This window comes from Lissotriton vulgaris, chromosome 5 (genome assembly GCF_964263255.1).
Source record: "Lissotriton vulgaris chromosome 5, aLisVul1.2, whole genome shotgun sequence".
In the NCBI taxonomy this organism is placed as follows: domain Eukaryota; kingdom Metazoa; phylum Chordata; class Amphibia; order Caudata; family Salamandridae; genus Lissotriton; species Lissotriton vulgaris.
This window is the reverse complement of record NC_141693.1, coordinates 1,149,747,947-1,149,767,725: the sequence shown is the minus strand read 5'-3', so window position 1 is coordinate 1,149,767,725 and position 19,779 is coordinate 1,149,747,947. Positions and strand designations below refer to the sequence as shown.

Below are 19,779 nucleotides of genomic sequence, written 5' to 3'. Positions count from 1 at the left end.
AAAATTAAGTCACCTTGTGTAAGTAACGTGACTGCTACTCATGTAAAACACACCAAACATCGTGTTTGCTGTGGCAAAATACTTGGGCACTGCCTGGAATAGGAGGCGTTATTGTTTGAATCTACCCCTTCGAAACTAGGAAGTATTTTACTAAGAATGTGGCCAACTTGAGCATTTGATTGAAATAGTTTTATATTTTTAACTGTGGGAATTTTAATATTGTAATATCATTTTTAATATTGTATCAATGTACTGTTTTTTGTATCTTTTATGATGAACAATCATCGAAATAAAGATTATGAAAATGAAAAATGAAAACACACCAATGCCTTCAGGTCGGGTTTGTGCCTATTAAATTGAAAAAAAATGCAATTTTTAAATCGGGCCCTATGTTCTTGTGTCTCAGTTCTCCTCTGCCAAATGCTTAGGAGTGCCAAGATGCAATTTAACGTGCAATGTGTGTGTCATGCAAGAAATGTATTCATTAGAATTGACTTAGACTGAAGCCCCTTGTACAACCAGTTATGAAGGTCCGATCTCCCTCACATATACACCCTCACACCGAAATCTGTGAGCAAATATGAAATTGTTTGCACTATGACATTGCATTGAGACTGGTCATAGAAGCATCTGTGCAGGGTGTGCATGTTCCCTTTCTCTACTTTGGTGCTGTTGAAAGGAGCACCCCCTTGGGGACACGCATCTTATCCACGAGAGGTCTAGCCCACAGCAGATGTAGTTTGCATCGGTGCAGCGGAGGCTCCATTGTTCCGCGCTGCCGTTACCTGGCTTCATCGCTCCCAGGCTCCCCCGTGCCACCGCCCCCGACTTCTCAAGGCTGGTGGCTCCCCTGTCTGTGGGAGGGAGGGGTGGGAAGGCGTGTGGGAGGCAGCGGCCTGTAGGTGGTGATTGAGGCGAAAAGTGTTAGCGAGGGAGGGGCCCTGCAGAAGCCCAGCAGCAGCTCTGACTGACACTGCGGTCTCTCCCACCTCGCGGGACAGCAGGGGAAAGTCTGGTCTGCAGCAGTGGGAGGAGGAAGAGCGGGAGGAAGGCTCCACATTTAGGGGTCACGGACAATCTGCAGCGAGGGAGGTGGGAGTGCCGCGAGATGTGAGGAGCCGCAGCGAGGGAGGAAGAGTAGGAGGGGGAGAGGAACCGCGGCAGGGCGTCAGAGGTATCAGCCCCAGCCCCGTCCATGCTGCCTGCCATGCACGCTGCTGCCGCCTGAGCTGAGGAGCCCGAGGACCGGCGGCCACAACAAACCCACGAGTCATGTCTGCCAAGGAGGGGCTGCCCGACGGCCATGTGGAAGGTAAGGGCGAGGCGGCTGCCTGCAGCGAAGGTGGGCTGAAGGGCAGGCTGAGTGTGTGTCGGAGACTCTGGGTCCCCCCCAGAGCATCCGTCCTTGAGGAGAGGGGTCTGCGGCAGCATGTCTTTGGGACTGTGAGATTAAGAGGTGATGCAGCGGGCTGCTCTGCGGGACGGGTCAGAGAGACCGACGCGGATGTGGGGGGGTTGGGGCTGCAGCAGCCTCTCTTCAAGAGGGAGGGAGGGTGCTGCAGCAGGCTGTCCTGAAGGAGACGTGCTGCAGCAGAGGACGGGATGCTGTGAAACTCTGCTTCCTGCGCAGCCTCTTCTATTTGGGAGCTGTGATCGCTTTAGGCTGGTTCAGGGTACCCTTTCGAAGGGTGAAAAGTCCCGACTTTGAGACCTACTATACATTTTTTTAATTCTGTGTGCATTTTACTCTCTGACCCTTTTAAACATCGTCCCTATTTGGCACATTTCTGTTAGGAGTTGGAATGGGAACCAGTTCATTTTCTTGCCTGAAAGTATCCTTATTTTGGTTTCGTCATCCTATATATAGACTTCCTCTGCATGCATTATTAGTGAGTGACCCCCGGGTCCTTCGCTGACCCGTACCCCACAGGTCCAGATGCGCCAGCCTGCAGGGCTCGGTGTCTCTGGCTCCGCCCATCGCCAGCGCTCGTGACACCTCCCTTTTGGACCATGCGTCTCCACCCTGCAGGAGCCGCCTGGTGACTTCACCCTACTCCGCATTGCAAGGTGTCTCTGCTACACAATACACAGTGGTATATTGGCATGACTGATGTAGAAGCATTGATTAGTATTTCCAAGTGGCTCCATATTGGTGTTTTAGTGTATACATTGTATTTATTTATTTATTTTATTTGGTGAATTTTTATAAAGCGCGGACATTACCCGAAGGTGTTTGAGCGCTGTCCAATAGAGCCAGTTACGTTTCAAGATAACAGTGGAAACACAATACAACATTACCATGCACAGTTCTGTTATAGTTTTAGAATCCTCCAGAGTCACGTATTCCTGTTTATCTCGGAGTTGTTGAGCTCTTTATGTTGTGACATACATCCAGATATTCTGCCATTTGTCCTCTCACGGTTTTCACCCACAAGGATGCCATTTATTTTACAACTTCGCGTTTTGGAAATGTATGATTTTGCGGCCCAGCCGTCCCAAGGAGAGGCGCTTTTTAGGTTTCGCCTGCGAAGAGATGCGCTCTGCGCATCTTTTCGGCGCAGGCGAAATCCTGTTGAGATCTGTAGTGTGGCTTGGTTCGGCCCTCGTCCTTGATTGGCTGGCTCCGTAAACGGAGCCTTGCCATTGGACGAGGGGCCTGTCCGTCAATGCCGGACCAGACACGGGGGCGTTCCCGACATTCTTTGGCTTTTGCCGACGTCACGGGACGCCGGGAACGCCCCCGTGTCTGGTCCGGCATTGCCGGCACCTCCCTTGCTGCTCGGGTCTCCTTATAATAATCTCCCGCCTCCCTCGTCCTCTCCCGCCCCCCTCCCGACGTCCGTGACCTTTCCCGCCCCCCTCGTCCTCTCCCGTCCGCCCCCCCCCCCCCCCCCAGAGCGGAGGAGGGAAGCCCGACTTGTTATCGCCTGCTGTTGAGTTCTACTGCTTGTGCTGTTTTTTTTCTTAAATTGTTTCTTAAATCGCTCAAACACAGCTGAGTTAACAAGCACAGAAAGAGAAAACCTGATACTACTGCCAAACAGACAGGAAATTGTAGTAGACCTTGCAAGCAGGGAAGCGTTGAACCACGCCTACCGCCCAATCAGCTGTCCGGGCTGTTGCTATGTGCGCTCTACTCTGCCTTCTTTGTACAGTAGACAGAAGAAATGCATTGCACGGAAAGACGGGCTGTGCACCGAAAGCATAATGTTTTTGTCTAACCGCTGCAGAGCAACAGTGTTTCCAAACGTAAGCAAGTATGTGTGTCTAAGAAGTCAACGTGAGATGTTGCTTTCAGTAGGATGCGTCCATGGGAGGCACAAAGTCCTTCTTTCGTTTCCATGGTCAGAAGAAACCGCATCAGTCAGCACTGAAACTGGTGACACCTTTGAACTGCATCGCTCTTCCAATCGGTTTACGTCATCAGCAGGCGGCGTCGACCGGAGCCAGGACTCCCGATGACTGTTTCCGCAATGGAATCGAACAGGGACGAAGTAGAGCGCTGTATTGCCATAGCGTTAACTGCCATCCAGAACGGGCATCAAGACAAGGCGCTGCGTTTCCTAGAGAAGGCTGAGCGGCTGTTTCCAAACAAGAAGGCTCGCGGTGAGTGAGAACGGGGGTTCAGAGGGTCTGTGCTGGCCTGGCCTTTGCACCATCTCCTCGTACAGCTGTTACAAGTACAGCACCCGCCTCCCTGCCTGGAGGATCTCACCTATCCATCCCCTCACACCCCGCTGCTGTGCCCCTTACCCTCCGTTTGGCCTGTCCCACTTTTCTAAAGCCTGACTCTCATCTGCACCACCTTACCCGTCGATTTTCTTCCCGTATCACTGCCCTCACTGCCCCCTCCTGCCTGTCCGATCCCCACACACCGCATTGCTTCGTGTCCTCCCAACACCTCTGCTGCTCCTTGTACCTTGTGCCTCACTCTTGTCTATACACCCCTCCTTCTCCATATCACCCCTCCTTCTCCATATCACCCCTCCTTCTCATTCTGTGTCTGCATCCACCATCTCTGTACTGTTCACCTTCCTGCCTACACCACCTCCCCTCCGGCTTCACTCCCTGTACATGGCCAGCTTCCTCTAGCACCCTCCTGGTGGTCTAGTCCACCTCTTGCCTATTTCACTTTGCTCGCACTGCCACCCACACTCCTGTGCCACCACCCTCTTTCCAGTCTGTGCCATTTATATTTTCTCTTTACCACCCTCCTGGCAGTACCTCCACCTCTAGTGCTTGTGCCAGCCGTCATACCTACTATAAACCCCTGTCTCTTACTTGTGCCACCCTTCATTCGCACTATATGCCCGCCTGTTACTTGTGCCACAGTTTTTGGCCATATGACCCTGCTCTACCGTGTCTGTTCCACCCTGCAACCTGTCAATCCACCCAGCCGTCATTCCCTTTTTGACCTTGCACCCATCCCTTCTACCAATTTTCATCACTCAACCGCACTATTCGCTACACCACTGCCACCCTCTGCCATGACCCCCTTTAGCCCCTCCTCCCTCTTAAAGATGTTCACATTGTTTGTATTTGTTTGCACCCTTACGTTGTCACACCTGCGCCCACCTGTCAGTTCACCCTCTGCAGGGAGACCCAGCTCTGTTAAAGTGCAGCACTGATGAAGATAATTAACCTTAATTTCGAAGGACGGAGTTCTGTGACGTCGCATTGATGAAAACATATCTAGCTATAAGTTGGAGTGAGGAAATCCCAGTTTCTCTTTAGAATATATGCATATTTCGTGAGCCCCTGGCTACTTTAGGTGGAGTTTTACCTTTACATGCAGTTTTGCGGTACCCCCAGCCGCTGAAAAGTGTCGGACTTTTGGGTTCGGGAAGTTGCAGAGTGATTCATATAGCCTGCTCGTGTGTTCTTGAATGAATCCTTGTCTCAAGCCTTGCTCTCATCCGTTTTATTTTTAATTTATGTGTGTTGTGCAAAGGTTCCGTAAAATTGCTACATAAACTGTTTTCATGTCTTCAAATCTTGACTAAGGAAATGTAAGCAAAAAAGTGTGCCATTTGATTTTTTTGTGTGTGTGTGTAGTGTGGGGCTCTGTGTGTGTATGTGTGGGGCTGTGTGTGTGTGTGTGCGTGTGTGGGGCTCTGTGTGCGTGTGTGGGGCTCTGTGTGTGTGTGTGGGGCTCTGTGTGCGTGTGTGGGGCTCTGTGTGTGTGTGTGGGGCTCTGTGTGTGTGTGTGGGGCTCTGTGTGTGTGTGTGGGGCTCGGTGTGTGTGTGTGTGTGGGGCTCTGTGTGTGTGGGGGGGGCCAAGGGAGACAATGACCCTGTCCACCTGACAATCTCACAGGTCCACAAAAAGTTGCTTGTGCTTGCTGTCCTGCCAGTCCTCGTTGCTTGTGCTTGCTGTCCTGCCCCCCGTTGCTTGTGCTCGCTGTCCTGCCCCCCCTCGTTGCTTGTGCTCGCTGTCCTGCCCCCTTGCTGTCCTGCCGTTGCTTGTGCTTGCTCCCCAGCCCCCTGTTGCTCGTGCTTGCTGTCCTTCCCTCTCCGTGCTTGTTCCCCTGTCCCCCGTTGCTTGTGCTTGCTGTCCTGCCCCCCTTGCTGTCCTGCCGTTGCTTGTGCTTGCTCCCCTGCCCCCCGTTGCTCGTGCTTGCTGTCCACCCCCCCCTCCTCATTGCTTGTGCTTGCTATCCTGCCCCCTCGTTGCTTGTGCTTGCTCTCCTGCCCTGCTATTGGCATTGTAACTGACAATGCCATTTATTTATGTTTTTAAAAAAAAAACATAAATAAAAATAATGTCATGAGCAATGCCAATAGCTCTAACTTTTGTAAAGGCGAAACCATTGCATTGTAAATGCTTGTTTCTTCTGTGCGCAGTGGGTAAGGAAGAGGCATTTATTTGGCGAAGGGCGCGGGGCTCTGTAAAATGGAGTAGCCGCTATTAAGACTCGGATCGCCAAGATCAGTTTAAATGTAACCTGCATCTCCTGCGTGGCTGAGGGGCGTTGGTGCCACGCGCTTGTTGCACGAGCTGTAGGCATCTGCTCTTTCCCGCCCATCTGGCCGTTGGTGGTCTCAGTCCTCAAGGGCCCGCCGTGTGGCCTGTCACAGAAACCGATATGATCCAGGTGGAACAACAGTGCAGGAATGCTCCCCTCCCCTGCCAGGGGCCCTTCTCGCGTTACCTGGAGGCCTCTCTCCTTTCAAGAGTTTAGCCGACCCTTTCGGTCAACGGTTCTTCGCTCCCAGTCCCTGCTCCTCCTGGTAGCCTCCCCTCTGTCTCCCAACCAATCGCTACACTGTGCTCCACTTACACACATGGCCTCCCTTTCTTCGACACCCTCCAAGTCTTACCCAGTCAGCCTCTACCCACCGCACCATACCACCCACATAGCAATCACTGCCTCTGAGGGCCTGTCTCCTCAGAGTCACATGTATTCCAGCCTTTATCATATAATACTTAAACTCGTTCCTGCAACACCCTCTTCATTACCAGCTGCTCTCACTCCCGGACGGTTCTCTAATGTAAAGTTTCTTTCACTATCAACTTCCCTCCCTCTAACAGCGGCCCCTTAATTCTCTCATTGCTAGTCTTCCCTAAACACTGTACACGTCCCTCGTTGCTACTACCGACACACAGAATTGTATGATAGAGGCATGTATGGCTAAACTACGCATACCTCTACAACGCGGCCGGAACAATGAATGCGTCTTAACAACGCATGCCTTTACCACGCATGCCTTTAACATGCATTTTCATGGTAAAGGCATGTGTGGTAAAGAGCACACCCTAGCCTCTCCGCCCTGAGCCCTAAAACCCAGCTCACGTACTTGAAACTACCCTGACCCCAGACTCTCCCCAAAACTGCCCAGCCCTGAAAACTGTCCCTCCCCACCCTGTGTCCAAAAAACGAACCCCCTTGCCCTAAAAAAGACCCAACCCCAATCCCCCTGCCCTATCCCTCCCCACCCTGTGTCCAAAAAACGAACCCCCTTGTCCTAAAAAAGACCCAACCCCAATCCCCCTGCCCTGTCCCTCTCCCTCCCCACCCTGTGTCCAAAAAACGAACCCCCTTGTCCTAAAAATAGACCCAACCCCACTCCCCCTGCCCTGAACCCTAAAAACGGACCCCCACTCCTGAAAACTACCCCGATCCCGCTGCCCTGAACCCTAAAACCCTGCCCCCCCTGAGCCCTAAAAACTACCCACACCCCTAAAAACTACCCCCCCCCCAAAAAAAATTCGTCCCCTGCCCTACTTACAAGACCGTGTTCTCTCCCGAGCCATCCTCTTCTTGTGCCCGCCCATCGAGACCCCGCACTGCCTTAAACATGCAAATGCGTGGTTAAGGCATATCTGTGGTTAAGTCAAGCGTGGTTCAGCTTGTGGGGAAACAGCACACATGGCTGAGCCCGCATTATAAAGGCTGTTTCCTGTCTCTACACATCTACCCTCTCTCTCATATACATCATTCTTTCATCACTGGTAACACCGTATCACATGATACCACACAATACTGTGCCTTACTATTCCACTCGAATCAAACTACATCTTAAAATATATTAAAACTCCAACCAGCACCAATGTACATGAAACCTTATCAAACCAACATACTCCAACAAATCCCACGGCACCATACCCTTTAAAAGTGTACCACACCATATCCCACCATGCTAAAGCATCCTTCCACCCATCACACCATTTCTCATCACGTTATCCATAAAGCACGGCATCCCATGATACCACACCACAGCATGCGCCACCACATCACTTTACCCTCACTGTGCTTTACCATGCATCGCAACACTGTGCCACATCAAACATCACAATTCACCTTAACACACCATATGAGAACATCCTGCAACATATCACACCATGTCAGTCCCTTCAAAAATACACTACACAGTCCAACACCATATCCTACCATTCTATAGAATCTTTAATCAGTTCACAAACATAGCACAACAAATTATACCCACACTATATTGACACAATGTACCTCACAAAATCACATTAGATGATCAGTAGAACACAGGCCAGCTTTGATAGCACCCAACTGCAATGCTGCATAACATCTTGTCACACAACACTATTCAGTAAAGCAAAGTACCATGCAATGATGTAATCTCTATATATACTTCCACATCCTAGAATAGGATAAGCTCACAAAATTAAACCATAACCTGCAATAACATTCCACAAAAAGTACACCACTATATAACACTACACCGTTCAGTACAACACGTTATTCCTCGCATCATCTCTTAATGCTATGGTCACCAAACTAAATAATACCCACTACTCACATGAGCCAACATTACACTATACAATCGCCAAGCACAGATCCATTTCCCCCCTGACGCCATTGGTAAGGGGCTGATTCAACATAGGGGATGAGGGCCATAAGCAACATGGGAGCACGTGTAGGGCATCACATGGGCAAAATAGAGCAATGTTGAGCTGGTGGGGAGAAACAGCATATTTGAGAAGGCAACAGATGGGGAGTGGGAGAGAAGACAAGGGTGAGAGAGGAACAAAGAGTGTGGTGGAGAGGAGAGAGCAGCACATGAGGTAGACAGTGGGAAAACACATGCACTTGTTGACAGTTTACACAAAAAATAAAGTAGCACCTGAGAAAGCAATCCGTGGAAAGACATAGTAATGCATCCGTGCTCCATGGGTAATACAAACTTAAGAAGAGAAAGGAAAACAAACACAGCTAACGAATAAGAAGCAAGAAAATGCAAGTGACAATGAAGCCAAACAATGGTAAGAGCAATGGGTGGACTCTAATCCCACTTTAAGATAAGAATATGACCTGCAACAGACAGTTCATGCACTGCCATAGGTACTGATGGAGCGGGTTAATGAACAATATTTTGTTCATACGACGTAAAAAATGACATAATTAAAACGGAGAAGCAAAGAAGCCTTGGTGATGGGTGGTCTTGAAGCAGATACATCTGGAGATAGGACTACAGTTGGACTGTAAACCTTGGGGACATGGAATCTTTGAGAGAGTGAGTCTTGGCCATAGGGCAGCACAAGGAGATAAGGGAACATATGGAGATGCTGGTGCATAGGGACCGCGGGATGGAACATTTTAAAAAATGTAAATAAAGACAAGGGATTCAAGCACAGTAGAGAGGAAAAGGTGATGCTGACAGACTAGACTAATGCATAAGAAGATAAGATAGCTCCAACAGTAACAGGAAAGCAGAACAGGAAATTTTGAACATATAGAGATTTCAGCACTAATAGGACAGAGAAATCAGAACATTGGGTGGCATTGGTACTAACTGGAAAGGAAACAAGCAAGAATGGAGACCAGAATAACCAGAATACTCCCAGACAAGAAAGCAATGAGTCACAATGGCTGCTATACAAAGTTACTGACATACCCCACAGGCCATGTGGAAGTGTTCAAGACTCTTCAGTTGTACTAAAACCCTCAGGGCGCTCCACAACTACACATGACACTGCTATTATTGACACGTTAGGTGAAAGGGAGTAGAGAACCCAACAGCATAGCCAACCCTGTCAAGTTTCCCAGGTCGTTGCAACTAGCTTCTACAGCTCAGGTTTTTTCCTTGAATTTCTTGACCAGTACTCCTGTTTGCCCCTTTATAAAACCAGAATTACAATTCTAGTAATGTCATGTATGACTCTGGGAAACTTGGCAGCTAAGCATAGCACATACTCAAAGTGCTTATGTGAAAAGCATATCAATAGCACCCCCACCCCCCCCCCCCCAGTTCTCCAGGGTACAAGTAAAGTAAAACCCACAACTCTAACAAGCATTAGCAAAGCCAATAGGTCTCTCCTTTGGGACCTTTTAAGTGTTTAGACATGCAACAGTTGATGTTGTTGCACCAAAGAAATTGTGCTGGATAACTAAACACTTATAAGGTCCCAAAAGCGAGACCTATTGGCTAAGCCAATGCTTTTTCATTTATGATTCACGTTATTTTACGTGAAGCTACCTGGAGGTGAAAGACCAAAAAAAAGTACAGAATATATTGTTTTTTACCCCATCCCTTTGACCCCGTTCCCACGCACACTGACCCCGTCCTATTACATGCATCATCACAGTTTCCATACTTCTTTAATGCACTTTGAACGCTGTTTTTACATTACCTTATAAAATGCAAGTTATTTTTAATTGAATTCCGACATTCTGAAATGGAAAATACGTATTAGTGCATTTAACACCACCGATGCTCATGACGAGCTGAGCTCGTCATGAGGCACGGCGCTCCGGTGCTCATGACGAGCTGAGCTCGTCAGGAGCTGTGGAACGCTCACACGCGGGGATAATTCTCCTGCTGTGCTGAGCGTTCCATGGAACAGGTGCACCTGTGACGAGCTCAGATCGTCATGAGCACCGGAGCGCCGTGCCTCATGACGAGCTGAGCTCGTCATAAGCATGCGGGCGCTGTGCGCGCCGCCCCCCAGCACAGCGGGTGAATTACCCTCCGCAACGAAGGGGTTAATGTGTAACTAATAATACCAAAATATAAATGTAGCGACAAAAATAAATGCAACCAATCGACGGTCAATAACTAAAATTAAAATGATTGTGCGTCTTACGTTTTAATGGGAGAAAATGTCAGTTCTGAAAAGACTACAACATTATATTTCTTAGTTCTACGGGACACATAGAGGACACTGCCTGCTACCCTGTGTTGTAAAACCCCATTCTAAAACAATTCACTGTCTCCTGATATCCAGTGAATTTTTGGAATGAACTGAAGAGCACAGAGTGCAAGACTTGTCATCATTGGTCAATGGTCAGTGTTTGATTGGTAGAAGGTGACACCAATTGAGAGCTCGAGCACTCTCCAGAGACGCTAGTTTGTTATCGTTTTGAATTTTCCACAACAAGGGTTCACGTGCTACAAGTGAAGCGTCACTGCTTTGCTAGTAAGGGGGAGCACAGAACTAAACCAGTGGAAAGAGGACGCCCACTGTGATAACAGCGTGAGAAGATAGCTCTAAAGAAAAGATTAAAAGGAGATCAAAGAGTTGGAATGAAGCAATGAGAAGGAGCACAGAACTAAACAGGTGGAAAGAGGACACCCACGGTGATAACAGCGTGAGAAGATAGCACTAAAGAAAGGATTAAAAGGCGATCAAAGAGAAGGAATGAAGTAAAGAGTGGCCAGGGAAGGGAGGAGTTTTAAGAAATAAGTTAGACTCAGAAGAGACAGAGAGGGAAAGAAGAGCGGCTGACAAAGCGAGAGGGTGAGGAGAGAAATTAGACTGAGGGGCACCTAAGGAGGAGTGCGTTTTGATAAAACAGTGAGGGAGGTTATGGAAAGAGGGCAAGGAACAGGAAGTTTGAGAATTAGAGAGGACCGGGCCGAACCCCAAGAGAGATGCGACCCTGGTGAGAGAGGCGAAGCTGAAGAAGAATGGTAGGGGCAAAGGAAAAAAAGTTGACGAACCCATGAAAGTGAAACAAAACAAGCACGTGAGTGGTGCGTGCGCGCATGCCCGCATGCCCATAACGAGAGAGGAAAGCTAGATGGCACCTCTGCTCGTTCCTGTGCTCGTAACCGCACGCTCGAGGCCACACAGAAAGCATGAGGTAGGACTTTTGAAACCCCACTCACTAAATGTCTCGCCAAAACAGCGCATGCGCTGGCTCAGGCGAGACCTAAAAACCACATCACCTATTCATTCTTGAGTATGGTAAGAGTGGGATATCCCCCACCCACCAGCCCCACAGTTGCCCTTTTTGCAAATCTAGGAACCTAAGAGCACCAATAAGTCAAGGGACTGGCAAAGGCTGTACTATACAAAAATGCATAATACAGTGTTATCCAGAGCGCTCAAACGTCTCGGGCCCATGTATGAGTAGATCACTCTGTCAGGTATTCTGTTTGTATTCTGTGTCTTGTACTCTGATTTTATTATTATGGGATAACCAGGGCTATAATTCCCCGAGTGCAAATATGTAACCTCAAGTGGATGAGGAACTCGTGCATACTGTGAACCTGTGTAACCTGAGAGATCCGTACCCCCCCCACCTCTCACTGATAACAGCACACTATGTCATAGGAACGCATGCACACTAAATCATAGGTGCACATTTTCCCCATGTACTTTAAACCTCCCTGCATATAGACGGTTACCAGATGATTGACTGCATACCCGCAATGACGCACTGCTCTAGTACCGGGCTTGTCCTTTACAAATCACTGTTTCCAGGTGTGTTAGTTTAACAGGAGTTAAGGAAGTGAACCAGGACCACAACTCCCAGAATGCATTAGGTTGTTAAAACAAAACTCAGGACTGGGACATTGTTTCCATGGTGATGGCGTCATCTGGTAACCGTATGCATGCAGTACTATCTCCCTTTACTGCTAATAACCCGCCACACACAGTACCCTTCACAGCTGCAAGCCCCATATGCACTCTGCACCCCTCACTGCTAACAGTCCAGCATGGAACATTCCTCCTACTCTTTGCTGTCATTTTGCCCCTCACACTACTTCTTTATTAGTCACCCAATCCCACTATTCTAAACACTTCCCACTCAAAACATATACAAATAAACATTCTGCTCCCCAGTGTACTTTTCAGCGACATGACGTGTCATACATGTGTTGTCAAAGTAACACTTTGGTGACATTAAATTACTACACTAATCCGAGTCAGCCTTGTCTCACCTTCTGCCAGGCACTAATGCAGGTCTTTACTGCTGAGGCCCTCTCTGTTGCTTCAGGAGGGCCTTAAGTGGCATGACAAAATGTGTGGTACTCCTAAAAGGGGCGTGCCCTAAGAAGCGTAACAAGAATAACTTTCAAAAAGGCTTAGCCTATGTAATTGCGGGCCTGGCTTTAAACATGTATACTCAAATCTAGCACTTCCCTGCCGTGCCACAGGACCAGACTTACGGCGCTTCTCGGGATTTTCTTGCTATTGCATCTGGAGATCTCTCACGCATTCTCTTTTACTCTTACCTTGTCAATATTTTGATAACCATGAACCTCCTTCACACACAATTTTAAATAGTATCAGTTACAGTTTGCGTGCACCTTTTAATGACCCACTTACTAGTATTGTGAGAAACTCACACCTTAAATCCAGAGCTCTCAATAATGTCTAATTCTAAACACCCACCCACCCCTGAACTCACACAGATACCTAGAGGTGAGAACTTCCGCAGTACACTCTAAACAAGTAATATGTTGCATGGAAAAAACGAGAAAAATACAACTACCTGGCAAAAGCAAATACTCTTGGGGACTTCAAAAGCGAGTAAAAAGTGAAATGTAGACAGGAACACTATCCTGGCATGGATTGTTTTAATGTTTTTTTACAGCCGTTGTTCAGACATCAGCGTTTTTGCCCGTAGGCTGCGGACCTCCATATAGGGTCCCGTAGAGACGGGACCCGTTTCCTCATCAGTTTCTAATTACTGCTTGAGACACGGAGGGACTCGCCCCACTTGGAGCTATGTCTTCAGTTATTGCCCCGCACCTCACTCACCAAAGGATGTCTCGGAATTTCGCTCGCTCTTTTCACAGCTGCGCTTAATCTTTCCTGCAGGAACATGTGTTTCCCGGAAGTGTTGCTACGATAGTCAGTAGAAGCGGAAGTGGCTGACCCAGCTGCCCAGGCCCACGTGCAGAGCTCTCCTGCTCCAAGGGCCCTGCAGAAGAACGCGCACAGGAGAGTTGGTCACTGACCCATGTTTTAAATGAAAATACTAATACCCTGTCAGTGGCGGCTGGTGAGGTTTGTGAGTGGTGAGGCTAGGTTTGGGCCTGGGCAGGGGATAATTGTTTTCGGTTAGTTAGTTGCTATCTCCTGTGCAAATCCTATTAAGCAGAAATGGGATAAAAAAGCTGCATTTTTCAGCCCAATTTTATTTTTAATGAATAGAACATATGCCTGGCTTGTTAGACACACCTGACCCCCTTTACAGCTTTAATTCTGGCTCACAGTCTCTGTGCATCCTGTATGAAGGCAGTACTCAGTATTAACAGATGGCACTGCTGGCAACATCCTCCATGTACTTCAAAATCAGAATCATGGCTACTCTGCAAAGCACTTTGATACCTTGGCAAGAGGTAAGAAACCACACTAGAAATACACAATGCAATGCAAAACGTGCTATGTTGTCGACTTGAGTACCAGTCTGTATCTTGTACACAAAGTTTACACACCACTGGAAATTCCTCTGTGTAGCATTCCATTTCATGGTTTTGTGTCTCACATGTGTCACTGTAGAGAATGCACATTTAGTAATAGTGAAGTGTACTGTTGTACAACAGTATACCAGCAGGATAGTCCTGCTGGTATACTGATCATGATTGCTGCTGACATCTTGTATTATCTGCAGGTTTCGAGCTCAAATCTTGGTTAGACGAACTAAGCCTTCCTGCCATAAGAGGTGGAAAAAGCAATAACTTTACAATGCCTATGCATAATGAAGTCTGTTGTATAATCTTTGAATTCTCAATTTTTCAGTCAAAGATAAATCGTATAAAGGATAAGAAATTCCACAAGATGAGGAAAGGAAGCAGTTTTTGGCGCTACCAAGAAGTTGTCTGAAATTACAGTATAAGACTTTTCGGGTCTGGATTTAGTCAACACCTTTTAATTTTACTAAAATGAAAAGTATAAAATGCTTACTTATAAACAGCTGTCAGCAATGCTTTATTTAATATTGGTGAGGGCCAGGCAGCCCCTTCAATAACATAATGTTACAAAAACCATTAAAAAACAAAACTACCTTTGACAAAGCCAAGACCAGTTAGCTTTGCCAATTCTTAGCCAGTTAACAGAGTGGGCTCGGGTAAAATCTTATTCTGCCTCCAGAGCTGAAAACCTAACTGTTTCAAGAAATTATAGGAAAGAGGCAAATTGTACTACAGGTCATAGTATTCTACACAGTTTCCTTTGGGAAGTGATAAATCCATATTTGTTTAACCATTAGCCGACCACAAGAACTCTCTTTAGTTAATTTTATGCCGCCGTAGATTCCTTGTTGTTTCTTTCCATAGATGGTGAAACTCAAATTTTGAGAGCTAATAATCTAGTTAGCACAGAACGAAGTAAGTCTCTGATTTACACATCTGGTTATAATATCATGGCAGAGCATACCACAGTCTGATTCCATGGATCTTATAGGGTGAGCAAAGCTTTTTTTCTTGCTTAATACATTTCTATGCCAAACTTCGAAACGTGAAACATTTGCAAACCTTTACATTTCCGACACATTTGTATGTAAATTCCGACTTTTAGAACGACTCTATGTTGGAAAAGATAAACTTGCAGAGAAACATTCTGCATACATTCGCCATTGTTTGATTAGAGTCAGTGAAAGATTTCTTACAATGCACAGAAATAATACTTACAGCGTTTGAATAAACATTTGGTTCCATTTATGGAGGCCAAAGGATAGATATGAGATTGTTGAACTCAGAACTGAACTAAAATATTTGGCAATGTTCTGTGGCTGCCCCCCTCCCCACCCGAACATCAATCCTTGCGACAAGGCCCTAAGGCTAAACGGGACTACATAAGTTAAAAAATGCCCGCCTGAGCCTTCCCTTGTGAACTGCCCGACGCCCGCTGTGTTCAAAGTAGTCATAGTGCTACTGTCCTAGTACTCCTCCTTACAGCAACCTGCAGCAGTACAGTGCTGCTCGCAGCTGCAAGCAACCAGGATTAGCCCAGCTGTTGCTGGCACCTCAGTAATGTAACGTTGAATCTGAATCGGATCGACTGCCTCGGGCCCTGGCCTCGGCTCCAAAAACCATGCAGTCTGAAGTACCGGAGACAGAACTGGTGAAGTGGCTTCAATCACTCCAATTGATGAAGACTCGCGCCCAGGAAGCAGACTCCAAGTCTGTGCAGACTTTATTTCTTTACTTCCCACCTGCCACAGCCACACTCTTTCCCAAGTCGTCACAAGGTGGGTCCCACGACGCCCTGTAACGTGTTGGAAAAGGGAGGGGTGACAAGCGCTCTACTCTCTGATTGATGTGGAGGGTTAGCGATACCGGGCTTGAAATTAAAACGTCTGGGGCTAACTCTACCTTCACGCCATCAGGGGTGGAGAATGGGCCTTGAAAATAAATCTTTGCCAAACTGATGATCTCACAGGCTTCAGGGCTGTGAGATTGTCAGCCTGGCAAGCACTTAATCTTCTATGGGCACACCCTGAGAGGGAGCAAGCAAGCAGAGTCACCTGACAGTGGTCACTGCACAACGGCGGTGGTGTCAATAAATGGGGCAGATGGTGCCCGGTGTTCTACTAGTAAGTAGAGTAGACCACTACAATAACCAGTAACAAAGTGGGTATTTTTTAATTAAAATAAAATATATATGAGCATTGCTGTAATATTGTAGAATGTAAGGGGGCGAAGCCCCGACGCCCTTGGTGAGAAACCACCACTGCCCTGTTTTGAGACTCCGTGAAAGACAGCAGCCGTTCATGGACGTCATTTAGGTGTCACCAGGAGTTGCAGTTGTGACCCCTGGCTTCCCCTTTGTTACCCCTGGCACTGCCTTTGCAATCCCTGACCTCAGAAGTAGCCAAGTCAGTGCCAGCTTGTTATTATGGTCGTGGGTGCGCTATCCTTGTTTTCTGCCCATGCTTTCTTATACAAATAGCGAATAATATATTATTATTTAATCTTAGTTTAATATAAAATGGAGCACCAAGAGCTATAACGAGATTTCCAGCTGCACATGTTGCAAGTGAAAATAATGGGGCTTATTTACAAGCCCCTTGCGCCTCCTGTACATCACATTTCCCATGTAAAAAATGATGCAAAAGTTGCGCAAGGTGCTTGTAAATATGCCCTAATGTTTTTACATATATGTTGTGTGGGTGCTTGTGGGTGAGAGTATGTTTGTGTTCAAGAGAGTGTTTGTTAGTGATCATATGACCATTTGTGTGAGCATCTGAGAGTGAGTGGATTAGACTCAATGACAATGAGTGAGCGTGGCAGATAGTGAGCGAGGATGATTGAGAGTCGGTGAATATGAGTGAGTTTGTGAGTGAGTAAGAGCATGTGTAAGATACTGAATAAGAGTGAATGGGTCCAAGTATGTGAGAATGAATTAGGGAGTGTGAGTGTAAGTGAGTATGGCTAAGAATGTTCTGTCTGCCATTGGCCTTGGCATACTTGGCTTTTACGGGCATGCAGGAAAATGCTGCTGGCAAACTGGAGGCAACTGCTAGCATTACAAATACGTGTGACAAAATATTGGCTCTGCCATACTGGTGATAATTGTTCGCTTAATAGTCACCCTTTAGTAAAATACTGGTAGTGGCATACCAGAATTAATTCTTGGAATACGGGTACCCATGAAAAAAGCTGGCACTGGTATACTTGAGGAAGATTTTGGCAAAGGGGCACCTTTGGAGCTACCTCATTGGAGATACTTCTTAACATAAGAGGAAAACTGTGGCATATGGAAGGGGGCACCAGGATAAAATATTGTCCCTGACATGCTAGCAGTAACTTTGACATAAGATATATTAATGGAATTAATTGCAAATTTCAGACACTGGCATATTATTTGTAATTTTTGGCATTAGGGGGCATCCATGGCATAGGAGAGGCTTGCATGATACACTGCTGGCCCTGACACATTGGCGGTACTCTTTGGCATGTGGTGGCACCCATAGCACATGCTGAAAACAATGGGGTTTTCTCCTCATTAGCGTCAGGTTTCGTTCCATTGCCACACCATGAAAGGACTTGCATATGAATGAGTTTACTTTCAGAGTCTCTGGCTTTTTAGCAAAATTGTGTGAAAATTGTGCTTTTAAATACACTATTTGATCCCATTTAACTTATCATCTTCTCAGGGGGAGAACCCCCAATGCCTCCTGGAAGAGGTCTGGCTTGTAAACAATTTAAGGCAAGTAATACTTTCGAAGGTCATGCCAACCCCCTAATGTAGGTGGGTTATAAAATGGACATTTGTCTGGGTTGTGTTATAGTAATCATGCAATTATGGTACTTTAACGATAATTATTGTACTGTTTTCATGTTATACCACTTCCTGGAGATTTTCAGGGTCAAAAGTCAAATTATGTCACTTCCTGTGATGTCATTAAAGTGTGATGTCAATCCCGTTACCCCAAGCATTTTGGTAAATCAACGTCAATAGAGTCATTCAATATAGTTCTGCAGTTGGCAGGTCGATCTTCCAAAGCCTGACCGTGCCGATAGGTGTAGTAAATTTGGTGCGTTTCAGGCAGTACTGCTCCCTATCGTATCGGGTGGCTAGCATGTATCTAATACTAATTCATCAATTGATGTATCCTGGGAGTTGTGATCTAGGTTTAATGTGGAAGGAAACACATAATAGCACCGACTGGTAAAAAGAAAATCTCGAAGTGTATTACAGGATTCTCCTTTTATGAAGTGATCTGAAGTTGCGTACCTCCTTGCGGTAGTATTAGTTACATTGTTCCAAGGTTGATTCGCTCATCAAAGATCAAAGGAGATAGCACAAATACAGGTAGGCTTAAATCCCCTTTATTATGATCAGTCCACTGGAATTATGCGACTGTCCGGGCGCCTCACTTTTCGCATGATTATGGATTTGCTGCATTTGCCACATAATCCATCATTAGCTGCATAATCTGCAGATTTAAACATTTTTTTTGTTTCTAGCTCAAACGGATCAAAAGTTACTAAAATCGCAGCAAACAGTATTGCTGCTCAGTGGTGGGTCCTTTGCAAAGGATGACTGGTCACCTTTCTGTTGCTCATTGCTACATTTAGTCTTACTAAGTGTAAAAATGACAAATTTATGAATTAATACTATCTCAATAAGTACCGCATAATTTGCTCCTCCCTTGCTGCATAATTCAAGTGACCCTGATTATGATCCAAGGAAAAGAAGCCCAAAACTTTTGCAACCTGAGCCTCAGTCAGCCAGAGAGAAACTCGCCTAACCGATGCATAGGTTACACCAGGTAAGCTTGCAAATTCAAAACATAACACAGTAAGGAAAGTTAGCAGCATGTGAACAACAACTACAATAACACGTGAATAACAAATTAAACATTACAAAAGAATACCCTTCCACTGAGCCGCTCTTGGGTGCAGTCCATAAAGCCGATACAAACTAATACTTGTATTTAGCAGGATGCCCACATTCCGAATACTCCTTACATGGCGAGATGAAGCCTGATAAATATGTTGCAAGAGCTGCTCAGGGCAGCCAGCATTTTCTGGACCAGAAACTTCATCAACTGATGCCCATCATACCTATTCGCTGGGACCAGGAACAACAAACTCAGATTGAGAAGGAATTATGACTTGCCAATCGCCTATAAAATCATATCCATGATCCACACTCACCCCTTCACATTTTGAATTTTTCTCGCCTGCTCATCAGTGATCCTAATGACATCTTTTTTACTCCACCATCCCTTGTTCTGTAATAAAGCGGAATTCTTAGAAACTTTCTCCACCTGAACAGGTGAAGAGAACTTGGTATCACTTTTCCTCACTCTTATAGGTACTCTCACTAGCCCCCCAATCTCCACTCGCCAGATCAATTGACTTCACCCTATTCTTCCTGTCAAACAGTTACTTGGAACAAATTTGTTTGGCATCTACTCTTAATGCAACCAAACCACAATCATTGTACTTGCCTTTACCCAGTCAGGACAGAAAGTACACCAGGGAAATCTTTTGTGCAATAGTACAAAAGGACACGCACCAGTAGTACCGTGAGGTATAACCAAATACAACCATATTTCTATCTCCAAAAATGATTTTACCTCACAACCCATTGCCATGGCAGTTGGCACACCCTCTTTG

General features: G+C 46.5%; 1 protein-coding gene across 1 annotated transcript in view; it reads left to right on the top strand.

Annotated features, from left to right (window-relative positions):
* The first annotated feature begins 943 nt into the window (after window positions 1–943).
* Window positions 944–19,779, top strand: part of HSPA12A (heat shock protein family A (Hsp70) member 12A) — a 420,841-nt gene continuing 402,005 nt past the window's right edge. Inside the window, exon 1 of the mRNA XM_086922909.1 lies at window positions 944–1,312. Coding sequence (XP_086779035.1) covers window positions 1,273–1,312 — 40 coding nt within the window. The 5' untranslated portion in view covers window positions 944–1,272. The remainder of the gene's footprint in view (window positions 1,313–19,779) is intronic.